This window comes from Elephas maximus, chromosome 4, assembly GCF_024166365.1.
Source record: "Elephas maximus indicus isolate mEleMax1 chromosome 4, mEleMax1 primary haplotype, whole genome shotgun sequence".
Classification (NCBI taxonomy): domain Eukaryota; kingdom Metazoa; phylum Chordata; class Mammalia; order Proboscidea; family Elephantidae; genus Elephas; species Elephas maximus.
The window spans coordinates 107,992,369-108,012,198 of NC_064822.1; the positions used below are offsets into that span (position 1 = coordinate 107,992,369).

The window sequence follows — 19,830 nt, forward strand, 5'->3', positions numbered from 1 at the left end:
AGAGAAGGGATGCTTATTCCCACTGCTTTTCCTTTAACAACCTAACTTCACGTGTTTTTAAACTTGAAAAGAATAAATGGCGCCTTACAGTGGATTGCCATCACCTTAATGCCATGGTCCTACCCATGAAGGCCCCAAACCCAATGTTATTGAAATTATTGACTCCATCCAATCAACAACTGGTAAATATTTTGCTATTATAGATTTGGCTGATATATTCTGTTCAGGGCGTATTTCAACAGTCTCTTGGCCACAGTTAGCCTTCACCTCAGGAGTGGTATAATTCACCTTTACCCGGTTACTCATGGAGCACCTCAACAGCCTTACTATCATACACAGTCTTTGCAGGCAAGATCTTAACTGTATCCAACTTTCTCCAGGAGCACAGGCATGACATTACATTGATGATATTCTTCTCTGAAGAAATTCATTTGACACATTCATTTAGGACATATAAATATTTACAAAGGAGCTCCCCAAAAGAGAATGGGCCACTGCCCCAGGCATAATGCAAAGTCCCGCCACCTCAGTTAAATTTTGTAAGCCAAGAGCCGTTCCATCCCTGTCAAAAAAACAGCTATTGACCCTCAGCACTCATAACGTTTTAACAAGCTCACCTTTTGGGCCTTTCTGGGTTCTGGAGGCAACATATTCCTCATGTACAATTTTTACTTGAGCCCATTTCTGCTGTTCCTAACAGATCAGTTCACCTTGAATGGGGCCCCTTCCAAAAAAAACAAAATGCTCTAGAACTGTCCAAATCACGATACAACAAACACTTCTGCTAGTGCCCTCCAGAGACTCCTTCACTGTAGAGAATTTAGCAACCTCCTCTCATGCCTCCTGGAGCCTCTGGATCACCCACGATGGCCAGTTTTCCTTTAATGTCATTCCATTCTCCTTGTAAATTATCAACAGAACCAACCAATCAAACCTGGGTAGATTAACTTTCATGGGATCTCTAGACTGGGTTTAGACCTTGAAGAACAATTCTGCACAACATCTTATATTATAAAAGCATTTTATTTGAACAGACTCTGGAGGTAGTCAGAACCAAAAAGAACTGGGGAGATGGGATGAGGATTCTGTTTTGATGGTTTAGACACTGGAAAACTTTAGATTCTTTTGTCATCAAAGACTATGCTGTAGGGACTTAAAGGCTGATTTGAAGCAGAACATAAAATTGTGACACGGGAGACAAGAAACGGGATTAGGTACTCTAGCAGACCAAAGAATGTGATTCTGCAGTAGGATTGGAGTAGACTACACTCCAGAAAAGAGAAAACTTTGGCTTGGGCAGCTAGCTAGAAGAGATAGTCACCATGGGCCAGGTTGCTGCACTTGGGAGCAGTGACTTGGTGCAGGATTCTTAACTCTTGAAGCTCTTTCGGGTGGAAGAAGTAGTGGAGACAAATTTGACGCTGGAGCTGCTGCCGCCGCCACCGCCAAAGCCCACTCCCAGGCTTCGGCCACTGCTTGTACTGAAGCCAGAGCCTCCGGCGCCAAGCCCACCGCCTAGGCCGACACCACTGCTGCTGGAATAGTAGCTCCCGCCTCCACCTCCACCAAGACTGCTGCTAAGACCTCCACCAAGACCTCCGCCAAGGCCTCCGCCAAGACCTCCACCGAAGCCACCCCCAAAGCCACTGCCACCGCCGTAGGAAGAGGAGACGTTGTTTGTGACAACAGCTGCAGGAAAAAGTGAAAGAACTTGGTGAGACCAGTCTGTTAGGTTGATCCCACATGCCCAATTTATTTGATCTTGCTGTTGTTAGAGCACTAAACCTGGCCCCCTTTAAAGAGTAGCAAATGAGGCCTAGAAGACTGGAGTCATTTACTTAAGGCCCCTAGCAGAAAGATGGTAACCGTAGTAAGCAAAGAATGGTGCTACGTACTGGGGAATTGGGAGGTGAGATTTCAAGAAGTATAAGAGTATCCTTATAATCCTAACCTTTAAAAGATAAGACATGAACCATATTGCTTCACGTCCCAATCTGTGTTCTTTCCCTTCCATCATCTGCTTCCTACTAAGTGTATTAAATAACCATATACCGGGATGGGAATGTCAGGTATCTAGATATACCCCCATACTATCGTCATTATTATTGTAAAGAGTTACTTACAGATATTGACTGGTCCAACTCCTTCTCCACTCAGTCTGAAAGGGGAAAAATTGAAATAACAGTTAAAAACTTCAAAAAAAGATAGCATTAAATCTATGTGGATAACTCCCATAGTCATTTTTAGAGCTCATTCCATAAACTAGAATCTGCTTACCTAAAAAACTGTTTAGAGCAAGAGATAGATCTGTGGAAAGACCTTCCAATGAAGAAGACTTAGAAACAGGTTGCTGAAGGAAGATTATAATTCACGTTTCCCTCTATCCATTACTTGGAAAGCATGAGTAAGTGGCCCTGGGAAATATGTGTATGTATAATGCAGTGCTGCCCTGTAGGAACCTACTCATAGAATGAGAAAACTTGACATGGACAGAAATCCTTCTAACAGAAAGTAGACCATGGTCAGTGTCAGAAGATTGACACAAAAGGAGTAGTTTGAGAACCTAAAGGCAGGAGAGTTTAACTCAGCTGGAGTAATCACGAAAGGCTTCTGGAGGTGGGTATGACGTGGGCATTGAGGTTGAGAGAAAACCGTGAGCAAAAGCAGAAAATGGACAAAGTTCAGGACACATTTGGTGAGTTGCTTAGTTGTTTGGAAGAAAAGAAGCATCCAAGAATACTGGTGGTGAGGAATGAGACCAGAAAAAACAGTGTGGCCAGATTATATGGGGTCAGCTGTATTCACATGTGTGAGATTGAAACCCTATGCATAATTATCACGCACAAGATTGTGGCTCCTTGTGTGTACATTTTACATCCTGTAGTGGAGAAGAAACTCTATTTTATCAAATGAGAGGCCATCCTGGGCTCATGACGCCTGCCAGGTGTTACCCACCTGCACTCCTCGCCCTCCAGCAGCTTCCTGTAGGTGGCGATCTCAACGTCCAAGGCCAGCTTGGTGTTCATCAGCTCCTGGTACTCACGCAACAGCCGCGCCATGTCCTGCTTGGCCTTCTGCAGGGCATCCTCCAGCTCTGCCAGTTTGTTTCTGGCATCCTTGAGGGCCAGCTCCCCACGCTGCTCAGCATCAGCGATGGCACTCTGCAGGTTGGCACACTACAGAGGGAAAGGAAGAAAGAGGAGAAATGGGGGCACTGGTGGCTCAGCAAGGCCTTGGATGCCTCTTTCTGAGATTCTGGTCAAGCAGACTAAATTATCTGGAGCCTCAGGTAGAACCCAGTACATCTGCCCTGGGCATTGGGGATGGTGGAACACTGAGACACTAACTGGTACTTGTTCTAGCTACGTGTGTGTGCACGCACACACACATGCAAAATTTAAACAAAACAAGATAGGCTTCCCTTTCATACCTCAGACCCCTTCCTTGCTTTCTTTCAATATCATCCTACCTGCTTCTTGACATTGTCGATCTCGGATCTGAGCCTCTGGATCATCCGGTTCATCTCGGATATTTCATGCTTGGTGTTGCGGAGGTCGTCGCCATGCCGGCCAGCTGTCTGCTGCAGCTCTTCATACTGATGCCACCAGAAAAGAGAAAAGATTGAGCTTATATGAGCATGGACAGCACTATCCCAAAGAAATGGCAAATGTTATAATTATCTGGGATTCTGGGGCCAGGTTAGGCTTTGCCAACAAGGACCTGGTCTTAAATAATTTTCTTTTTAGTGCCTTTGCTTCCCTAGAGACACTGGTGTGAGATTCAAGGTGAGATTTTCATTAAGGTTCTTGGATTTATGTGGGAAATGTATACATGGCTGTTTCCATAACCCATCCCAAGAGGCATCACCAGGTTTCAGGACCCCATCCTTAACATTATGTCATGGTCTAGAATCCTAGACACACGTCCATCTCTCACTCAAGACACATTCTCCCTGGCGCCCACCTTGGTCTGGTACCAGGACTCGGCTTCTGTCCGGCTGCGGTTGGCAATGTCCTCGTACTGGGCCTTGACCTCGGCGATGATGCTGTCCAGGTCCAGGCTGCGGTTGTTGTCCATGGACAGCACCACGGACGTGTCTGAGACATGAGTCTGCATCTGGGCCAGCTCCTGCAGACAGACTTGAAGTCAGTCATAGGATTCTGTGGTATTTAATGTCAGCTCCATTTAAATATTCCTCTCATTGTGATGTGATGTACCAACTTGAGAAAAAAATAACCACTCACATCACAAAATTAGAGAACTTAATTGAACAACCCAAATCATTGAGACTCTAAGAAACTCCTACTATGTAATCTCTCAGATTCAAATCCTTTTGGGTCATGAACTATTTTAAAAGAATCTATCTCTGTAGCCTGTCACGCTGGAAGGAAAAAAATAGGGGATAGTATCCGAGAAATGGAAGGTAGCCAGGAAAGGTATAATTATGTCTCCAATAACTCACTCTAAGCCTCACTCTGCAAAATGATTGTTGAAAGGATTTTGTGCTTTAACAGTTTTTTTCCCCCAGAATTAGTCTTATAAAGAATAAAGTGTAAATAGCATTAAAGGGGATGCCTGGTGGCCCTTTTGCATCTCTATGAGTCAGAATCTACTTAACAGCAACGGATAGTATTAAAGGGGTAGGAAAGACAGAGTTGTGCCCACAGCTTAGGAATAAGTGAAAGTCACTCAAGCTTGGGGAGTCCCAGCTACCCGAAGGCCTTAATCACTGGGTGTCACCGGTGGCCATCTGTCTGGGTCCTGAATAGAGAACATTCCTCACCGCCTCAAAGAAGAGCTTCAGGAAGTTGATCTCATCCATCAGTGCATCGACCTTGGCCTCTAGCTCCACCTTGTTCATGTAGGCGGCATCCACATCCTAGAGAAGCAGGGATGGTTGGCATTGCATCAGATTTCCATCCTGACTTAAAGGAACCACTCCCTTCAGAGAGCATAGCTACAGGCTACTACAGGCTCTCTCCTACCCGCACGCACCTTCTTCAGCATCACAAACTCGTTCTCAGCAGTGGTACGCTTGTTGATTTCATCTTCATACCTGGTGGCAAAAGGAATAGGGAGTGTGGGTCAGAGGGGGAGGGGCAGGTGCGGCCTGGGGTCTTCACTGAGCCAAGTCAACTATGAGCCTGCTCCCCCACTGGGAAGGGCCTGCTCACATCGCAGAGGCAGAGAGGGGCGCTGGCAGCCTGAGCCCCTGGGCAGGGTCCTTACCCATTAGGGCACTCTTTTCCCTGTAACTGCCTACCAGATACTCATGGTATTATTGCTATAATTCAGTTGCTTCGAGAATATTCCTGTAGAAAAGCTACGCTGTTTCTCCCTTAACTCTACTTCTAGTTAATTTCTCTAGTATTTTTTTCAGCTCTCAGAACATCAAAATAAAACATAAAAGGAGGTGCCCAGCTGCTGGTTCACAAGGACTAAAGAAATTATTTGAAACACCATCCTGGGCTATGCTATCAGTGCCTGGTTTTTGTTTTGTTTGTTTTGTTTTGAGGGGAGGCCCATTTTGTTTACTTTAAGCATATTGGGGAGGAAAGTCTCAAAGAGTAAGGGTTACATGATTGCATATTTCACCAGGTGGTGCCAAGGGTGTGGGCTGTTGTTCTGGCTGTTGGCTAAGTGCCCGACAGAGGGGCTGAGCCTAGGACTGAAACATTCTAAACATGAACCTGGAATTTTTTTTAACAGTACTGTAGATACCCATGGAAGGTTTAGGTTTGTAGCCCACAGGCATAAGATACGTCTGGTTATAAAGCCCATTTGATGCCAAGAAGACAATGCACCCACCTCCATCTCCAACCCCGCCCTAACTCACTTGTTCTTGTAGTCCTCCACCAGGTCCTGCATGTTCCTTAGCTCCGAATCCAGGCGGCCTCTCTCCCCAAGGACGCTGTCCAGCTGCCTGCGGAGGTTGTTGATGTACTGCTCGAACAAGGGTTCCAGGTTCTGCCTCACGGTCTTGTTGCCCTGCTCTTGGAGCAGGGTCCACTTGGTGTCCAGGACCTTGTTCTGCTGCTCCAGGAACCGTACCTGGAGGGGAGCAGAGTTTGAAGGTGGAGAAACTTATGCTTCATGTTTCAGTGGTTCATTGACCAGTTTTCCCTCCCACCTCACTCTGTCCCCCTAAAACTTTCCCATCTGGGGTGCCTGGTCCTGAGCCTTGGAGGGGAGGTCCTGAGTGACGTGCCTAGCCTTGTTCTTCTAGAGGGGACAGGACATGCGTTAGGGCACAGATAGTATCAGGGACGGCTGGCCAGAGGGTGGCCCAGTGCGGAGGTGACCACAAAGGCACTCAGGCTGCTGCCCAATGATCTCATCTATCTTTCTCTGCAATTGTCCCCATTACATGAGACCTGGAATTCATCTCTCTGCCCAACAGTAATCACAGGGCCCTGATGTTGTCACATCTGCATTGGGAAGAAACCGGACCCTCCCTGGCAAGCTCCCAGTCTGTTTAAAAAATCCAGGTTCAAAAAACAAATGGAAGCACGTAGCTGCAAACTATGTGGGCATTTGCATAAAGCCAGGCATAACTTCCCTCTTCCCACTCTCTTTGGCATTGACTGCAGACTCTCAATGGTTTGTCCAAGGGATCTTGTCTCACCTTGTCAATGAAGGAGGCGAACTTGTTGTTGAGGGTCTTGATCTGCTCCCGCTCCTCGGTCCTCACCCGCTGGATGGTGGGGTCGATTTGCAGGTTGAGGGGAGTCAGAAGGTTCTGGTTGACCGTGACCTCTTGGATGCCTCCAGGAGGGCAAACGGGGAAGCCAGGGCCACCAAAGCCCCCTCCAAAGCCAGCTCCACCACCGAGCCCAAAGCCACCACCAGCTCCACCGCCAAAACCAAATCCACTCCCGGCTCCACCTCCGAAGCCATAGCCGCCTCCAGCACCTGCACCAAATCGGTTCCTCAAGCCGCCGCCGCTAGCGCTGATGGAGATCCTCTTGGAGCCCCCCAGGTTGTAGAGGCTCCGGGTGCCGTAGCCACCTGCTCCACCAGCCCCACCAAGGCTGACCCTGCCAAAGCCGCCACCACCACCACCCCCAGACCGGGATACGGAGCTAAAGCTGATGCGGGAGACAGACGGGGTGACGGCCGAGGCAGTGCTGAAGGCACGACTGCCCCCGCTCCGGAAGGACACACTCGATTGGCGAGACATGATGGCTTGTTCCTGGTGGAGCAAGAGTACTGGACGCTGAAGGAGTTGGGAAGTGTTGGCGAGAACAGAGCTCAGGAGGAGGCAGAGGTGGCTCTGTTACTGGGACCTGCAAGCCCCTTTTATCCCCTCCAGAGCTGGGCTGGGCTGGAGAGCTGTCGAGATGTGAATGATGAAGTAAGTGGGCTGGGCATGGCTGGGGGGCAGCTGTGAGCTCACCGCACACCTGCACGGTGGTGTGGGGTGCAAACTCTTTCTTCCTGCCAGGCTCAGCTCGTTTAGGAATAACCTTGCCTTGCAGCGCTGATCTATTGGCAGCACTTCCGCAGCCCTAGCAGCAATGTCTCTTCACTGACAGGGCCGGGGGCTGTGAGCAGACCGAGAATGCCAGGGAGCAAGGGAGCATTGGTCAGAGTGTCCTGAGGGACCCTCACAGGACCACTGCTAATGTTGACCGTCCTAGCCCAGACACAACAGGCATGTGCTCTTCCAGGTTGGGGGATAGCAACGGGGGCCACATGAGCCCCCTGCCTGGTAGAACTCCTCTGAATTCAGCATTTTCTGTGGCTTTTGACATTTTCCTTGCTTTTTGACAGCACGTTACAGGGGCTTAGCAAACCCAGGGATCCCCTGTGTCCCCTGACAAAAACTCCTGAGCCTCAGCCTGGCAGTCGCGTCTCTTTTCAGGGGGAGCTGCCCCCCCGGTATGTTCCAGCAGGCTCTCAGCTATTCTACTAGGGAAGAAATGAATCATCGAATCTGTTGATACAGGCTGGAGGCCGCCGCAAACACATACTTGCAGGAGTTTCTAATCTCGTCAGTAACGTGTTGAGAATCTGCCGACCTGTTATAACGGCGGGCGAGCCGTCCCGTTCCAAGCAACGGGAATTGCTGCCTTTTCCCTAAGTGCCAACCCAAAGCCTCCTTCACGGCCAAGGGAATGGAAAATGGAATTCTCAGTCCATGGCTTGTCCTGCCAAAGACACAAGACAGAGCAATTGGGGGGACCAGGCTGTGGCATGACAATCTGCCACAGTGGCTTCAGACAGGACCCCATAAGAGCCCCTATGTAGGGCTAGTTTGGGTGGGTTGTGGCAGTAGAGGGAAAAGAGAAGGTTCTGGTTAGATTTGAGCAAGCATCTGTCCTAAGCCGAAGCTAGCTGCAGTTCAGTCGACACAGACTCGTGGCGACCCCATGTGTTTCAGAGCAGATCTGTGCTCCACAGGGCTTTGAATGATTGTGATCTTTTGGAACTAAATCTCCAGGCCTTTCTTCCAAGCTGCTTCTGAGTGGACTTGAGCCTTCACACTTTCAGTTAGCAGCTGAATGCGTTAACCAAATTTGCACGATACCTAAGTGGGTCACCTCTTCTGCCTCATCCAAACAGCACCAGGACTCTCATTGGCCCCACAATGAGTTATGGGGGTAACCCTGAGCCAGGGCTGAAAGTGGAGTGAGGGTGGGTCCTAAGCCTCTAAGTTGAGGGGCTTCACTCTCAAGAGTAGAGGAATCTGGACCCAGCCCAGGCTCAGGAATCTCTAGCCAGGGCCTGCGGTTAGCTACAAAAAAGCCAAGGCTGTGGGAAAGTGACTCTGTGAGGAGCGGGTTCAGCCGGGGTGGCAATTGCTCAGCAGAGGGCTGTGCTGAGAAAGCAGCTGACAGATAAATGCAGGCCGACAGGCCGATAGCCCGAGCTGGCATTGCAGGTCTTGGGCAATGAGCCTCAGGTTCTTTCCTGGAGACCTTCTGAGACTCTCAGAGATGGGTTTTACTGAGTTCACCAATCTCACACTTTATTGTCTTTCCAGGAATAGATGTGGGTGTCTTGGGGGGCCTGAGACATATTAGGGATTCTCAACCCTGATAGGATAGACCAAGCTTGAAACAAATGTCTGGGGGCATCTAGCATGAGTCCTCCCGCTCCACTGAGAGATCACCCTCAGGGCGCCCTCCTCCCACACACACACACAGGCTCCTGGGTGCAGTCCCCACTGCCCTTGCAGGGAGCCCCACCCCTCAGGGGACACTGGGACATTCTCTTCTCCCCATTTACCCTCCTCCCAGCCGTGTTGTGGAAGGAGCAGGAATGCATTCTGGCCAGTGTGAAAATCACTGCAATTTGCCAAGCTCGGGACTCAGATGCCAGGGACAAAAGGTGTGTGCGTGACAGGTAACTGTGGCAGGCAGTGTTTGGGTGCCTCACTCATGGGGGAAAGCTGCACTCCTCTGTCCGAGCTTCGTGGGAATCCTCCCCCAAGCCGGCAGGGCAACCCCTCCCTGATGCCAGGCCTGGGCCGTGTAAATAATGGCGATGAGCCCCACAAGAAACCAGGCACCAGCACCATGCCTTGTGGGAGAGTCCCACCCCAGCCTGGAATCTCACTGTGGCAGGAAGAGCGGGATTACACTGAGCAGCCTTTTTGCTGGGCACTCCACAGAGGGATTACTGAGACTTGGTAGGACATGTTCCTTAGTTCTCTGGGCATCTTTCTCCCCATCAGCAAAAAATGGGGGGAGGGCTACGTGGTGTCTAGTGGCTGACCCTTCTGGGCTCCCTATCAGAGAAGTGGGAGCAACCAGAGGACAGTTGTGGCCTGTCTCACAGGGTGTACAGAGGACATAGAATATGGGCAGCACAGTGTAAATAGGGAAGCCCTTTACAGACACCAGGCAGGGAGTAGTATTTGTCCAAGTGTCCTCAGGGCAAGGATCAGACAAACTCAGCAGTACCTGAGGCTCTCTCCTCAGACCTCCCACTGCCATCTGTATGTCTTTATTAGGACACAGATCTGGTTTTGCACACACCCTCTAGGTCTCATGGTGCCTCAGGTATCTTCAAGGTCGGGGAGCACTGCAGCTCACCTTGTGTCCCACGTCCCCAGCCCAGCATTGCACACTGGGGGTGCTCAGCACACAGTTTTTGAATTGACAGACAGAAGGTCATGTCCCTCCACTTCTTTCCAGGTCTTTGTGTGAGGCCCATGCTGAGGCCAAGGGTCCTGTCCACCCCTTTGTCTCTGGGTCCCTGTCCAGAGGGGGGTCTCCCTCTCCTCCAGCCTGGGCACTCTCTGAGGACAGAGCTCATGACTTTCCATTTCCTGGCCTCCCCTCCATTCCTCTTGTACTCCCTGGCCCTGAGAGTCCTCTGCACCTGAGCCCACTAGTTGCTCTGGGACTTTTCATACTTACAGAAGCTCACAGCCACAGCAGCCCCCAGGCCCTGCCCCAGCCCCCAGTTCCCCACCCAGGAGAGAAAGCTGAAGTACCCTTGTCTTTGCAGACCTTCCATCCCATAACACGTTCAGCGCAGAAAGCAGGGAAGCAATAGTTGAGGAATGAGTCAACCTATCATTGGGCCATGCCTGGCAGCCCCACCTGGGAGTCCTGAGCCAGATTCAGCAGGTTGGGGAAGGGCAAATGGAGCACTGAGCCAGCCCCAGACAACCCTTCACAAAGCCCTGGCCTCAGGGAGGACTGGAGAGAAGAATTTTCCTGCCTCCACTGAGAGCCAAAGGGAATCCTGCTCCCACCCTAACTCTGGGTCCCTGCTTTGCTCTCAGTGGGATTCTCAGGGTTGCAGAGGCACAAAGGGGATTGGTCTCTCTGTGGACCAGGGAAGCTGGATGCATCACCATTCCCCCAGGGTTGGGAATCCCACCCAGCCTCTCTAAGACTTTCAGACCCCAAGTCCGAATGCTAGCCTGGACAGAAATGCAAACGTCCAGAAGTAAAGTCACTATTGCTTTGGCTCAGGTGGACTTTGGAGACATTTGCCTGCTGTCATTATTGGGATCACAAGTGGGCTCCGATCCACTGGGGTTGAGTTTTCTGGTGCAAGGGCTTTATGGAAATTGTGGGTCACAGCGTAGGTTGAAAATCTCATGGCCCCACACTGGACCATGTCTTGGTTCCAATCCAGCCCTTGAATTATTCTGGGGCCCTGGACACACTGCTCATCCACTCACTGCACAACTTTCCCCATGGGTGCAGAGAGACAAACACTGTCTACATGTGTGGAAGGCAAGGGGCCCGAGCTCTTTGGAAGGGACCATACAAGCTGGCATTTCTGTTTTGAGCCGGCTGGGGGTTAGGCAGGATGGGTGGGGCAGACATGCACGGGGCTGCAGGAACAGCCTTGGCCCCCATCCCTGGGGCTGAGCAGGAGATTGGCACTTGCGAGGCCAGTGCTGCAGAAAGAGCTCTCAGCATCCCTCCAGCAGGTCCCTGCAAGTCTGGGGAATGTTCTTCCCTCCTTGGAAGGGTGTTTTGCCAGTGGCATACTAAAGCCTTTGAAAATCCCCCTCGGCTGATTGAAACTATGGGCTAGAAATCAACAAATACTTTAATTAGTCAGAGGGACTAAAAAAAGGATATACAGCAAAACGCCTGTGCTTTGCTTTCTCGTAGAGGGAGGTATTTCTTTAATAAACACCTATAGCGTGTACCACGTGCTGGGTACTGTGCTATGAACTTTGCATATAGACCTGAAATAATGAACAAAGAAACATGGGCTTTTACCTTTCTCCTTGCATTGCTTTGGTCCTTACCTGTGGCTATGAGAGTGCCTAGTGCTCTGGGAATTTGCAGCCTTTCTCAACGATGGAGAGGCTGGGATGTGATTGATTTATGCCAGGCTTGTATCCTAAATGGGATTAGGGGAACGGAGGCAAACTTTGGTTCATTCTTAACCTGCCCATGCTCCTTTTCTCCCTGGTCCTTTCTATTCCCTCTGCAGTAGCTAACTGGGAGTGGAAAGGCTCACCCAAGACAGATAGAAACTGGAGCTGCCCTCTCTCAGAGATCCTGCTTGGCTCCCAGCTTCCTAGTCCTGAGAATGGTTGGGCAAGGGACAAGGGAACAGAGAGTCTTGTTTCAGTCTGACTTTCCCTTTGGTTATGGGTGAGCACCAATCATGTGTGGTGTCAGTAGAGACAGTGGTAATGTGATGGGGAAGAAAGAAAGTTAAGGGCATTATTGAGGCTGGAATGGTTACCTCTCCCAGAGGAAATACACTTGGAGTTGGACAGTCCTCAAAGCCAAGGGGCACCTTACCTGCCCCACCCCACCCTCTGAGCACTTTCATAGACCCTGTCTTCAGACCCCGTAGACACATGACCACTGGCCTTGCTTACTGTCCACTTGGACCAGTAATCACTGTTAAGGGTTAGTGAAAACAGATTAAGGCTTTTTTTCAAGAGAAGCTCAATGTCAAAAGCAACTGAGAAAAGAATACAGAAACAGGCGTACCAGTCATTCAGTCATTTCTTCCATGTTCTGAGCACTTGTGATGGGCTATGCACTGGTCTGCTGGGGTGAGGGGAGAGAGACAGATAGGCGGACACTGCTCCCCCCTCGCAGAGCTCAGACCCATGGGGAGACACAGGGTCACTTCTTGACCTTGGTCCTGTGTCTCTCTGTCATTCCCCATTTCCTCCCTCAGACTCTGGGCCTGAGGTCAGGGCTGGGTCTCCTCCCTGGACCTCCTTACCAGGCCCATGAGAGCAACCCATACTCTTTACTAGTATTGGGAGGGGGTGTGCAAAGGTGGTTGGAGGATCTCACCTGACTTGGTTTCAGGAAAAACTCAGTCCCCATAGGCCATCTAAGGTGAGCCTTGGCCAGACTTTCCCGTGGAAATCTTCTGACTCTGACTCCTCCGTACTCCCTTCTAGCCATGCCCAGATGACCCCCAGTGATCCACTCATAGAGGGGAAGATGGAAGTTCTGAAAGGTGCAGAACTTAACCCCAAATCCCTCAGCGTGGTAGCGTCAGAGCCAGACTAGCACCTTATTCCTGTTCCACGACGTACTTCCATTACCTGTGCTGCCTCACCTGGGCCAGAGCAAGAGCCCATGTATCTGCCCCTCCAAGGCTGCATGACCAGGTTACCTTTTAGAGAATCAATTCCAGAAGACCACTGTGAGAGAGGTCTGTGTGTATTAAGGGGGCTGACGGGTGGCTCTCATGGGTGATGGTGATTTTTCTACCTCTCACCTCTCCCCTATCTAGAGCCCTGGGAACTTTTGGCACTGACCTGGGTCTTCCCAGGAGGAACCTGGCCTCTGAGCCAAAGCCAACACTGAGGATCTTCCCCCCAAAGTGGTTGCCCAAGCCAGGCCGCCAAAGGTCCCACTATTCTGTGGACACTGACCACAGATGAAAGAAAGAAATGGAATGATGGAAACCCCTTTCTGTGCTGCCCCTTTCCCCAACCCCTGCTCCTTCTCACCTCCATAACGAATGAGAATCCACATATGACTCCATCTTACTTGGGCTCAGAGTCCATGCTCTCAGCTGGCACCCTAGTCAAACCCATGTCCTCTGAGATAGTTGTCAAAGGTGCCCATCCTCTCTTGTTCCATTCACAAGTCCCTGGGTTCTCATGGCCCTTCAGCCTCAGCTCCACCCTCCAGCTATTCACACCCAGCCCAATGCCCACCCACTACCCTGCTTTAACGCCAGTGGGAGTAGCTGGCCCTGCTGGGTGCTGGCTTTTTCTCTCTCTTTGTCTTGGCTTTCCTGGTACACACCTGAAGCTTAGACCCAGATGCCTCCTCAAGGAGTCTCTTCCAAATGGGAGGAAAAATTGCTAAATTGGGTCTCTCTCTGAAACTCTGGACCTTTCACAATTCCAAAACAGCTCAAAATGTGGAATGGGTCAGTGCCCGGTATGTGCTTTGTGAAATGACTGATGATAATAACGATAGCCACACTTACATAGCACCGACTATGCTCCAAGCATGGTTCTGGATATGTTATTTCATTTAATCCTCACAAAGTCATGATGTGGATCTATTAATATCCCCATTTTGTAGGTGAGAAAACTGAGGCCCAGAGAGGTTAAACGGTTAACTCAAGGTCACCCACCTAGTAAGTGACAGAGTATAGATATGAACCCAAGCCAATATGGTTCCAAGAGCCTTTGTCTCCATCATCGCTGATGCTGTGGTTATTGGCCCATGACCATGACTTGACTTTGATGAGAATCATTTCAGTGGAGGTTCTGGTCTCCAGGCAGCCTGGGAGGGCAGAAAATGCAGAGGGCCTTACGTGCCACTCAGCCAGTCAGTGTATCTCATCATTCCCCAGCTCCCCTGAAGGAGAAGAAGCGCTATCCTTGAGTAGAGACAAGAGGATGGACCCTTAGGAAGACCCCCCTCTGGACTGCCAGAACCCTGAGTGGGACAGCTGGGACACTGGGGCAAGACTTCAGTGGGTCGGAGTCATCCTCTACAACAACCCTTGGGGTCACCTACTATCACTCATCTCTCCACTTCTCTGGCACCAGACATGGGGAAGAGGACCAGATGCCTTCTGGGGCAGTCTCTTCCAGATGGCTGGGATGTGTCTGACAACTAATTCCCCTGACACCCAACACCTCTGGATGTGGTCTGATGTTTTGGTTCAGGCCTCAGATATTTGTTCTATTCCTCATTTTCCCAACCCCACAACCACCTATGGCCAAGACACCCAGACAGACCCACAGGATGAGTAGAGAAAATGGGCAAGAGGAGGTGGAATGGGATGACATTGAGGGTTATTTGGCATTTTTGATCCTTTGGAATGGCCCAAGCTATCCAGTGTCCTCGTAGGCATTAGACCAGTTCTTTTCGTAAGGCTACCCCACTCAGAAAAGTAATTAGCCCCATTTCATTCAGATATGTAACTTCACTTCTTTTGGCGACACTGGGCCTGATTTCCTTTAGCCTTTCTGGAAATTAATGGCTATTGAGTCCTTACTAAGTGCTTGACCTTGTGCTAAGACTTTCTGTGCACTGTGTTATTTACTACTCACTTTATCCACAGGAAATAATCGCTATTATCATCCTAAGATCACACAGCTAGTAAGTGTCAAGGGTGTAACTTGACCCCAGGTCTGGCTTCTCCAAGAATCTATACTGTCAACCAGAATACAGTAGAGGTGCCAAGGGGATCTTGAGGAGCCCAGCACCCCCGTAGTCTCCATCAGCAGCCCCACACACCAAAGCCACCTCAAATAAACATACCACCTGAACAAAACCTGTGTGCTTTTCTGCACACCAGTTTTGAGACAAGTCTGCCAGACCGCTGCCTCCTTCTAACTAGATTGCCACCCTTAAGCCCCAAGCTCTACCCATGTAGTCACTACTGGAGTCATCAACACCACAGTGCCTTCTGCAAGATGGAACTTCCCAACTCTCTAGATCTATTAGGCTCAAGTGCTCTCCACTTACCCATTAGCCTTCCTAGGCAGGGTATGTGCCAGGGAGTGAACAAAAGCTCTTATTCATGATGACCCTCCCCCCACCCCCGCCATGCCTTGCCTCCCTCCTTAGCCACCCAGAAGTCCCAACTGGTTTCTGAGTCTGCCCCACCCATTGGCCTCCTCATGCCTCAGGACTCCCTGAAAGGGACAGCCTTATTGTCCAGGGCTCTGGAGATACTCAATGGATCTTGATGTCTTACAGCCAGAGTGTCATGACCTTCCAACCCTCTTGGGAAGCCTCCAGCAGCCAGCTGACCTGGGCATCCCTGAGGGCTGGGCCCCCTCACTCTGGCATCAGCAATGGCCTCCTGCAGGTTGGCACACTGCCCTCAACAGAGAACAATAACACGTTATGGTCTGCAAGACCTCAGATATAACATGGCTCCATTGTTCTGAGTCTGGAAAATGATCTCACACTAACCCTGAGAACAGAGGTTATCCTCAGTCCCTCAGTGAGGCTTGGCTCTCCTTTGATCAAGAACACACACTAGCTTCTTTTTGGCCTTCTACTCAACTCCTCATTCTTCTGTGTCCCCCCTTCTCACCATTCCTCCTACCTTACCATCTATTCTAGGCAGAATAATGGTCCTCCAAAGATATTTGCCTCTGAATCCTCTCCTTCCTCCTGAATTCTGCCCCTCACAGCTCCTTTCCAAAAAGCTGCCCTCTTGAGGATGATCGTCTTTTATCTCATTAACATGCCCACTACACAGACACTCATTAAGCTCCATTTTGTACCTCCAGGCCCTGGACCAGGTCTATGGAACAACAGTGAGCAGGTTACATTCACCAGCCACTGGAGACTTTCTGCTGAAGGTCTATATTTTTCTGCCCCAGAGTCTGTATTCATTTGGGGCTTTTGTCCACCATTCTCATATTGAGAGCTTGCCATGGACTGGTCCTCTGGGCCCACGTTCTTCAGCACTGCCCTTTCCCTTACTACCCTTCCACATTCTTCTGCCCCACTCAGAGTTAGCAGAAGCAGTGACAGCTGACCGACATGCTCAGCTGCTCACGCACCAGCTGAGGGGAGACGAACTGAGCCTGTAAACAGCCCCAATGCCACCTAGCTGGTTTGACTCTGGGACCTTGTCTCTTGGGGTGGGCCTATCCTCTGTGATGAAGAGCATGCTACCAGAATTCGTCCTGGTTTCTTGAGGGGATTGGTCTCTTAGCTCAATAGCCTTGTTTTTCTGGGCAACTGACTTTGCCCATTGTTGCCTTTGTCCACATTGGGGTCTCTCCCCATTGCCTACTCACAGGTACAGGTTTGGGAAAGGCAAAGTGGCAGTGCCAGTTGGTGAAGAATGTGTTTGTCCTGGACTGTCACCCCACGATTGGTGGCTCCCTGAGGACAATGGTCTTGTGGACAAATGGAGATATTTCCCAGTGGACCAGCTCCTTGGGGGTAGGTAGTGGAAACCAGTCCCACCCTTTCCCCAGACAGGCAGAGGTTCATCCCTGAACAGAATGGGCTCTGTCCATCTTCCCATGGCCCCCTTGGCTGGCAGAGAGGAAAGAGCGCCTTTTGTGTTAGCGTTTTGACAGAGGTTCTTCTCCTTGAGAAGAATAGGGGCATGCCTAATGTGTTTATATTATAATGAGCTCAGCTGGGAGCAAAAGTTGAAGACAGAGTCTTTCACCTGAAAATAGCTTTGGGCTGCTCAGGAATTCTGTCCTCCCCTTCACCCTGAGCACTTTTGAGATTCCCACGGCTACTTCCTCTCCACATCCCTCCAGGAAAATGAGCATGGTGGGGCTACAGTTCTCCCACTGGAAGGGAAGAACCCCTGATGGAAATGGAAGGTACAGCATAAGTGATATCTTGGGTTTTCTACCCCAGGAAACCAATCCAGCGTGGATGTTCTAGCTCCCAAAAGCAGGTTCAGATTACTAAATTGGGCCCCACCTCATGATTCAGTTAGGCAGGAGCCTCCAAAGGCCTCCAGCACCATCAATTACCTGCCTTGGTCTGGGACCAGAATTTAAGCTCAGCCTTAGGCTGGCAGCAGGTTGGCCACACCCTTCATTCTGACTACTCAGGTCAAGGTTGCAGTTGCTTCCCAGGGACAAGAATCTGAGATGTCTGAGGCAGGGTCTGCATCCAAAAATTTCCTTGGCTGAGGAAAGGAGCACCTTCCCTCAGGTTTCACAGAGCCTGCACTCTCCCTGCCTGCCTGTTCACCACACTGTGGTGGCTTGCATGTTGCTATGATACTCAAGTTATGCCATCAGTATTTCAAATATTATCAGGGTCACCCACATTTCAGTGGAGCTTCGACTAAAACTAGGAAGAAAGGCCTGGCAATCTACTTCTGAAAATTAGCCAACGAAAACCTTATGGATTACAATGGGACACTGTTTGATATAGTGCTGGGAGATGAGTTCCCTAGGTTAGAAGCTGCTCAAAATACACAGTGTCTACAACTACGGACTTAAACGTACCGACAATCATGAAGATAGTACAGGAAACTAACATCTCAATTGTTGTTTTTGTTAGGTGCCATCAAGTCTGTTCTGACTCATAGTGACCCTATGTACAATAGAACAAAAAACTGCCCAGTCCTGTGCCATCTTCACAATCATTGTTATGCTGGAGCCCATTGTTGCAGCCACTGTGTCAATCCATCTTGTTGAGGTTCTTCCTCTTTTTTGCTGACCTCCTCACTTTACCAAGCATGATGTCCTTCTCTAGGGACTGGTCCCTCCTGATAACATGCCTTTCTTGGTCATCTAGTGCTTCTATAACAGAAATACCACAAGTGGATGAGAGAAATTTATCCTCTCACAGTCTAGCAGGTTAGAAGTCCAAATTCAGGGCTTCAGCTCCAGGGTAAGGCTTTCTCTCTCTGTTGGCTCTGGAGGAAGGTCCTTCTCATCAATCTTCCCTTGGACTAGGAACCTATCTGCACAGGAACCTTGGGTCCAAAGGGCGCACTCTGCTCCCAGTGCTGCTTTCTTGGTGGCATGAGGTCCCCCTGTCTCTCTACCTGCTTCTATCTTTTATATCTCAAAAGAGGTTGTCTTAAGACACTATCTAATCTTGTAGGTCTCATCAATATAACTGCCACTAATCCATCTCATTACATCATAGTGATAGGATTTACAACACATAGGGAAATCACATCAGATGACAAAATGGCAGACAATCATACAATACTGAGAATTATGACCTAACCAAGTTAACAGATGTATTTGGGGGACACAATTCAACCCATGACCATGTCCAAAGTATGTGAGACATAATCTCGCCATATTTACTTCTGAGGAGCATTCTGGATGTACTTCTTCCAAGACAGAAATGTTCGTTCTTTTGGCAGTTTATGATATATTCAATATTCTCCTCCAGCACCTCAATTCAAAGGCATCAGCTCTTTGATCTTCCTTATTCATCGCCCAGCTTTTGCACTCACATGAGGCAATTGAAAACACCATGGCTTCGGTCAGGAATACCTTAGTCTTCAAGGTGACATCTTTGCTTTTTAACACTTTAAAGGGGTCTTTCGTAGCAGATTCGCCCAATGCAATGTGCCCTTTGGTCATCTCAATGTCAACTAACACCAACAGCACTCTCCAAGTACTCATTCATCTACCCCCAGCAACCAGAATTCGTCACATTGGCATTGGGCCCTGTGCTTGCCTGACTATGTCTGGCAGGTTCTGCCCGGTCCACAGTGCTGACTCTAGCCTACCAGATCCTTCCCATTGGCCCCACACACAGTCCCTAGCTTCCCTGGAAGCCCTAAGGGCCCTCACTGTTAGAGGAGGCCCTGGCCAGCCTTCACAGCTTGACTCTGTATCTTCCTTCGGGTGCTAAATCTGAGATGCAAGAGGGAGAGAGTAAGATCTCCTTTCGCCTCTCCAACATGCTTTGTCACCATCAGGGAAGGAGAGAATGTGGTGTCCTCTTCAGCTGGGGACCTTAAGCACATGGAGTGCTAATAGGTTTGTTGATGAAGGCTGAATAAGGAAATACGCTTAAAGAACCTAGCCCAGGGCCTGGCACATGGGAAGTCCTACCTGTAACATTTCTCTGCACTTATTTCTTACCCCCATTTCCTCTATGGACTCAGAGCCTTCTCTTTCCCTTTGACACCCAGAGCTGGACCTGGATACCTAGTTCTGCTCTGGTTGGTGTCCTGAATGTGGGTCCTGTATCCAAGAGCACCCTTACACTTAGTCAAGAGGGACCCTTGCCTTGGACTCCTCCTTGGTGGGTCCTACTCTAGCTCCTTCCGGTTTCTCTCTTCCCACAGAGCAAGGAGCCTGTAGGGCAGGGGGATATGCTCATCTGGAGCCCACACTCTCCCTTCTAGACCAGCTTAGGTCACTAAGACCCCAGAATTCCCTCCCCAGTAACCCCAAGCCCTCACTCAGGCCTGGGAAGACCTCTTCCTCTGGTCCAT

At 49.8% G+C, this 19,830-nt stretch overlaps 1 protein-coding gene across 1 annotated transcript; it reads right to left on the reverse strand.

The window, feature by feature from the left end:
* Positions 1-1,021: 1,021 nt before the first annotated feature.
* On the reverse strand, positions 1,022-7,300 carry KRT5 (keratin 5). The gene is made up of 9 exons (XM_049883212.1): positions 6,626-7,300; positions 5,837-6,051; positions 4,996-5,056; positions 4,784-4,879; positions 3,964-4,128; positions 3,470-3,595; positions 2,956-3,176; positions 2,124-2,158; positions 1,022-1,689 (listed from the first exon to the last, which is right to left on the reverse strand). Exons 1-9 carry the CDS (start codon positions 7,178-7,180, stop codon positions 1,370-1,372), a joined length of 1,794 nt encoding a protein of 597 aa, XP_049739169.1. The 5' UTR covers positions 7,181-7,300; the 3' UTR covers positions 1,022-1,369.
* Between the last annotated feature and the right edge of the window lie 12,530 nt (positions 7,301-19,830).